The sequence below is a fragment of the Mastigoproctus giganteus genome, chromosome 11 (genome assembly GCF_048544385.1).
Source record: "Mastigoproctus giganteus isolate SK-2022 chromosome 11, ASM4854438v1, whole genome shotgun sequence".
Lineage (NCBI taxonomy): Eukaryota > Metazoa > Arthropoda > Arachnida > Uropygi > Thelyphonidae > Mastigoproctus > Mastigoproctus giganteus.
Window position 1 is genome coordinate 67,599,493 of NC_143585.1, and position 7,566 is coordinate 67,607,058.

Genomic DNA, 7,566 nt, shown 5'->3' on the forward strand with positions numbered 1-7,566 from the left:
AAAACTTAAGCCTTTCTTCGTAAGAGCACCCAACAGAAGGTGATTATTACTAAATGTCCTATTGAAAACATAAGGCTAGGTACAAGATAATTCTCTTCCAATTATTGAACAATTAACTTATGAAAATTAACCTATTAACAAGTCCAAGGATAACTGAGAACAATGAACCATCAAAAGAAGAAAACTTGGTTATATCATTGAGAACTACATTATGTAAGCATACTAATATGCTACTTATTTTTTTATACTGAAATCATTGATGTAAATATGTAGTGGATATTAGATGTTGTAAAATACATATGTAAAACGTTTACTTTTATTGTGAAGCTCAAAATAAAAGATAAAAAAATTTAACAATTATGGCCCACACAATGAATGAAACAAATTAGATGAAAGATGCAATGATGCTTTTGAAACATCACAGTATATAAAATTATGCACCCTGATAAAGGATAAACTGTGAATTACATTAAACCATTTGTTTAAAATGGTAGGGGGGATAAAGACTGTTATTATAACAACAATAGTATGGATAACAACAGTGTTGTGGTAATATGATTCAATCTTCTAATCCAAGACAAAAATCAAAACTAGAGATCAGAATGATGCCCATTTTTCATTTTGTAATTCAATCTCTTGCAACGTCAAAATATTAGAATTTTTCATCTTTAGGCCTAAGTGAGAGAGGGCAGATAGGCAATGACACTTTCCCCCCTTCTGGCCAAAATTAAAAAGGAAGCTATGTGTTCTATTATATCACTTGTGCTTGTCCTACATTTACTATCCTAACACAATATTTCAAAAATTGATTCACTTCATTAACAATTCACATGCCTGAGAAACGCATAAAGCTCCTAACAAATTTCACCGCCAATATCCTTAGATAATATCACTATCAAAAAGTGATTTACATCATGGTAGTAGTGAAAGTTTTAAGTTGCTTGTCACACTGTTATATATTCAAATTCTGCGCTAAGGGATCCTAAGCATATATGTATATCGCACACTAAATAACATATCCAACTTGAAAGGGAAAACGAGAAAAAAAAATACCTAAATTAACCCTTAAAAAAAAAAAAAAAAAAAGCTTTACATCAAAAGCAAAACAGCTTGCTTGATCCAAAGGTTTAATAAACAATTCCCATACATTTTAACGTGTATATTTGACACATGAAATGAATAGATGCTGCATTAAGTCCTAATCCAAAAAATATATATAATAATAATAATATTTTAAAAATTGTTATAGATGTGATAATGTATAAAAACACGTAAAGAAATCAAAATATTGTAACTTTTCATCTTGGCGAAAACGTTTTGCCAATATACCCATCGCGTGGTTCCCACATAAGTATGAAACTGTCAGTAAATAAAGTGACACGTGCTTGCTTGTTTTCTTAGTTAAGGGAAAAGAAAAAATAAAAGAAAAAACGGTTTCTCTCCTTGCGTAATTATCGCGGAATTCACCCTAGATAGAGAAATCACTGTGTTGAAAAGACCGAATTAACAAAACAAACAAGAATTAATGCTTACCATTAACAGCTTCAGTGGTACCTGCAGATGAGAATGAGATCGTAGGTAAACGTGTCAATCCTGTTGCTAGCTCTTCGCGTTGAGGTTTCAGAACAATTAAAGCATCTTCACTTTCACCGGTTATAACATCAGACTTAATTAGGTGGGAATTTAATACAATTAGTGAAATGAAAGATAAGCATACATTTTCCCTGCGCAGGACTGTCAGTACGGAGATCACAAAAACATGCGCGACAGTCAAAATCATGATAAACCCCCACCCTTATAAATAATATCTTGGTTATTACTAGGACATTACGCACGACTGGTGAATAACAAGAAGCAAACAGACAATATTCACTTTATCAGGACTGAATCATGATTGTCACAATACCTGAAAAACTATTATTAAAATATTCCTTTTAATAGGAGCATAAGAACAGCTAGCACAGAATGACATGTTTCAGGACCGCAGTTATACTCTCTTTCTCTCCCCCTTCAGGTTGAAACTCAGCTGTGTGTAGCTATTCCATTTAATACTTCTCTTCATATCTAATTAATTTAATATATTTATAAATAATTTTAATATGTGTTAATAAGATATATTTAGACACGATAAATATCCTTTATTAATGAGCGCTATCTTGAGTTATAGCATTTCAAATACAAATAACAAAAAAAAAATGGTGATAAAATTGATTTCTCAGAGGGGGTATTACCTCAATTTGCAATGCTCACGTTGGCTCTCTATTATTGGTGAAGATTGAATCACATGATCACAACATTCCCGTGGAAACATCGTGAAATAGTGTAGGTGGTCAACAAACTTTTAATGTTTAATGTGAATATTTCATTGAAATAATGTGCCCAGCAATTTATGACAATTCAGAAAACTGAGTACGATAGTAAGAAAACTAAGTAGTATCTGTATTTCGATTCCTTTATGACTAAAAAGTATCATTTTGAAAAGGGAAAAGACAGCTGTAATTATAACGAAGCTTGTGATAATCATATTAGCCACAACCGAAAGATGGATTGCATCTTAATTAATAAATGATTTATGAAAAATTTTTTGTTCATTCGAACTTGAAATATTGCTTGAAATTTTACTTCACAGCGAAAAAAGAAAACTTGTTGTTTTCCAAGATGAAGGACACAGTAAAACCTTTTTGAACTCGCTACAGCACAATTTGTTTTGGTTGATTTTCATTTAGAAGTTGCGTCGAGGCAACTAAGACTATGAGGTACCAGTATATATCATATCCATATATTGCGTGTATTTTAGGGAAATGAAGCAGTTACAATCGTTGCCAAATTTTTCAATAAATGATTTTATTAAAATTTTTGCTAACTTGTTTTACTAAATTCTTGTCCTACTTTTGCAAACTCCTACTCAGGGTCAGGTTCACCTAATGAACTTCCATGGAGTGAGATTGGTGTTTCGACATATATCCAATTAGCATGTACCAGGGGTTCGAATCTAATCAGAGGGGAAGAACACATTTGGCTTAGACTTCAAGCCCAAAAGGGACTAAAATGGCTTATAAATTAGCTTTTCTACAATAATTACTGCATTTGCACATAAAAGGTAGAAAATCACATATTAAAATTTTAACAAATACATTCAAATTATGGCTCGATTTCAGTGCTTCATTTTTTAGTTATTACTATGAGGCTCAAAATCTGGAAGTACCTGAGCTATTGACCACTGAGAGACCCTGCAGCGAAGTTCATTTTTAAGGTACTTAAAAATTATTTGTTTAACTTGTAATAAAGTTATTTATTACACTAAAAGGGCAGAATTCATGGGATACTGTTCCTGGGCAACGCAAGGCTCTCACCCCTCTCGCTAGGGGACGAATCCACTGCTTGGCAGCTATATAGACACACTGCGTCACTGCATTCACGTAGACGGTAATTCGATGTCAGTATGGATAAACGTTTATCAGTATCGATAAACGTTATTAAAACGTCGTAAGTTAACTGATTTTGAAAGAGGGATGATAGTGGGTGCCTGACGCATGGGTCACTCTATCGCGGAGGTGGTACAGAAATTGTACTATTCCCATTCGACAGTATCAAGAGTGTATTGGGAATATGCCATTTCCGGAATAACATCTCATCGTGGACAGCACTGTGGGTGGGGAAAGGTGCTGGATGAACGTGGCCGTTGACATCAGTCTCACTTTGTTTCAACTGGAGAGCGACAGTGGCACAAATCACCGCCAACTTCAACGAGGGAAGTGCCAGAAATATCTCCACCAAGACCATCAGGTAATCATAACTGCAATAGTTATGGGAGCCGCCAACCCACCAGAGTCCCATTACTAACACCACGACACAGGACTCTACGCATCAACTGGGTGAAAGAACATCGGCACTGGACTTTGGATGATTGGAGACGGGTCTCCTGGTCCGATGAATCCCGTTTCCAGTTATTTCGAGAGAACTGGAGAGTACGTATCTGCGGAACCCGCACGAAGCTCTTCACCCGTCATGTCAACAAGAAACTGTTCAGGCAGGTGGACGGTCCGTAATGGTCTGGGGCATGTTCAATTGGGATACGTTGGAACCTTTGGTATGTCTAGACGCATCTCTGAACAGTCCAGGTTACATGTCCATCCTTGCAGACTATCTACATCCCTTCATGGTCATCGTGAACTCACAGGCAATGGACTGTTTCAGCAGGACAATGCGCCTCCCCACAGAGCCGGGGTTACTAGAACATGGTTCGAAGAAAATTCCGTAGATTTTACCACCATGGAATGGCCTCTCCGTTCACCGGACTTGAACACTGTGTAGCATCTTTGGGATGCTGTGGAAAGGTCGGTTCGAGCTTTGGATTTTCCACCCAGGAATGCGACGGACTTATGGGTACCGGTGCAGCAATCATGGATGGAGATACCTATGGAACGCTTTCGTGAACTAGTGGATTCAATGACTCGCCATGTGATTGTCTTTATCCGGCGATAGATAAGCCTACCCGTTAGTAGATAGAATTTTACTAATGATTTTTGTTCACACGGTGTATATCATCTTAGGCAAGGTTTTTCCCTTGGGTATAGCTAAGATGATATCTAATAATTTTCTAAAGAGCTTTTTCCTAACCCACCTACTCTCTGTCATGACAACACCCATGCACAAGATAAAGAATTCAGAGACCAGTTCAAAACTGACAATGTTCACAATATTATTTTCGATTGTTTCTCATGCCAAGGTAACTTAAACCAAAGTAAATATTTTCTTTTAATTGTTTTAGTATCATATTTAATAAATATTTTTAAAATATCATACCTTTAAAATTTTATTACCATTAATAAATTTAGGGGATCCTTCAAACTGCCGGCTAAAATAAAATAAAAGTCACACTAGGGGCACCTGAATATCAGGTCAACTACCCACGTGTATTGTGTTCATGGAGTGCGTGTGTTCTCTGGTCGATCTGTCTGTTTTGCTGGACGAACAACCTGAGTCTCCAGGGGGAAAACCTTGCTATCAACGCCTGAGACGACTAGCTCAGCCACGGAGTGAAAAGAGCCCATAAAATTTCCTCGCGGCCTGGACGCGATTCGAATCGAGCATTTTCCACCCAGTGTGAGAAGGAACGGTGATGGTGCAGTAGCGCTACCGCGCAGACAAACTGCTAGCTACTAGTATAAGTATAGGAGTAGTAGTCAACGTACACATAACAAAATTTCACTAAAACGCCTTCCTTACGACAAACATAAAGAACGACGCGGGCTTACTATAGTCCTGAAACAATTTCATTTTGTTACAAATCCCTCGCCAGTAGTACATTCTTATAGTGCCACTGGTGAGAGTACTCTGCACATGCCCTTAACTGTAATTCTTTCTATGAATCCTATTCAAAATCTTAATTTTCATCGTGATGCACAATGTAATTAGCAGAGCAACTCAAGATTTAAAGCAAGAGTAGAAAACGAACGAGATCTATAATATTTAAATGAAAGAGCACATAGATTGATTCCCAAAAGACTTAAGCAACATATCTCCTTATTAATACATTTTCCATGTTTTATATCGCACAAAATGCAGTGAACCGATCATAACTTAAAATATGGTGATTTTACATACTGTAATAGTAAATGAGCATAGTTTAACTCAACACTGACTTAATCACCAAATAATATTTCAAGTCCACCAATTTTTAAGTGGGGATGGCTAGGAAAGCAAGGTTTTTCTTTGTTGAGTGGGCAAATCAATCACGTTATATTTACCACAGTGACAAAAATGTTTTAAAGGGACCTCTTACACTGGTGTTCAAAGAAAGTGCATCACCCCTTAAAATTGTAGTTGTCGTCCGATTAACGTAACTATATGGTAATATTTCTACAGATTGAATCAGATAAGATTGACATCCGTAGTTGATGACGTAATATTGAGTCGGCTATTACTTCCAGCTATATAAGCACGCTCTGCAAGAGTTGCAGTCATTCCTTGCTTGTGTCACGATGGTGAGTTACGTGCAGTTGACGTCCCGAAGAAAGAGTGCTACTGTTGCTTTACGTGAGGAAGGATGTTCTTCCCGTCATACTGCACGATTCTTTATTTTGGAAAGAAAGTAAATTGAGTAGATTTCTTTCCAAAATCAAGAATACTGGTTCTGCTGATAGGAAAAAAGGAACCGGACGCAAACGAGCCTCTACGCCAAAACACGACCGCGTTTTGAAGCGCTTATACCTTAAAAACTGTAAAGCGTCTTCGTCTGAGCTGAAAAGAGAATGGGAAGAACATACATGAGTGGTAGCAAGTGCAGTAACAGTCAGAAGACTCCTCTTCAAAAATCGAATTGTAGCCCGTCGTCCTAAGAAGAATCCCCTCCTCACAAAAATATGAAAAAAGGCCCAATTAATTTGGTGTAAGGAGCATATAAATGGACTCCCGAGCAGTGGAAGTCAGTTATTTTCTCGGATGAGAAGAAATTCAACCTGCATGGCTCTGATGGGAGACAAACGATTCGCCGTAGACGTGGTCAATAATACCATCCACAGTCTACAGTGAAATTCCCTACCAGCCAAATGATATGGGGGTGCATTTCGTATCACCTGCAGTTTATAAAAGGTTCCGTAAATGCCAATAGATACCTGGCTGTATTGGAAGGCAAACTGCTGTCAACCATTAGAGACCATTTCAACCTGCCAAGTAACTGCATCTTTCAGAACGACTCTGCTCCTTGGTATCGGGCGAAAAGTGTAAGTAGGCACTTCTACAGTTACTTCAGCTTTATTTCTGCATCAGAGGTTCGACAGGAATGTGTTTACATTTAAACACATTCCTGTCGGAATGTGTTTAAATTGAAAGGTGAAAAAATGGTTGGAAGAAAGATTCATTCCAACTGTTAGCTGGGCAGGAAACAGCCCGGTCCTGAATCCTATAGAGAACTGTTGGCATCGTGTGGAATCTGCAGTTGCCAGAAAGAAACCAAAGACCCTTTATGAACTTCAGGAAGCCATAATTCGCGTTTGATACCACGAACTGTCAGTTGATTATCTTCAGAAACTGATCTTGTCAATGCCTCGATGGTGTGCTGCTGTCATCAGGGCCAGAGGCGGTTCAACTAAATATTAGTTTGCACCTGGTGAACTTTTCATTTTGTTTTTCATTTAAAATGATAAATAAACTGGAGCATGATTGAGAGCTTCTGATAACATTTCAGCCATAATTGTCGTGTTGACCAAAAACTGTTGTATAAAGGTTGCAAATGCTCATTTTGGAATTTTTTGATAGCACCTGTCAAATATTACTTAGCTTTGCCTTAACTATTGATAAGTATCTTTTGTTTATATTTCTATTTGTGATGCTAGTCATCAATGTAAGATACCATCGCGAAAAAGGGTTAGAAATGTGAAATTCCTAGGTGATGCACTTTCTTTGAACACCAGTGTATATGGATGTTTACATTGGAGGGTGTCACTAGAAGGTCTGAAACTGGTTGGTATCAAATAGATGCAACCATATGACTCAATGTTCATTACATATTGTGAACAGAATTTACAAAACTCTCCAAGAATAATTTTTAATGCCACACGGTTT

General features: G+C 37.2%; 1 protein-coding gene across 3 annotated transcripts in view; it reads right to left on the minus strand.

Moving 5' to 3' along the window:
* LOC150078087 (stromal interaction molecule homolog) overlaps positions 1-1,992 on the minus strand; it is a 298,210-nt gene extending 296,218 nt beyond the window's left edge. For 2 of the 3 annotated variants that reach the window (XM_090385520.1, XM_090385518.1), the window contains exon 1: positions 1,534-1,992. In XM_090385520.1, the coding sequence (XP_090241646.1) occupies positions 1,534-1,780 (247 nt within the window). In that variant the 5' untranslated portion in view covers positions 1,781-1,992. The remainder of the gene's footprint in view (positions 1-1,533) is intronic. The other variant, XM_090385521.1, reaches the window with a different exon arrangement.
* Between the last annotated feature and the right edge of the window lie 5,574 nt (positions 1,993-7,566).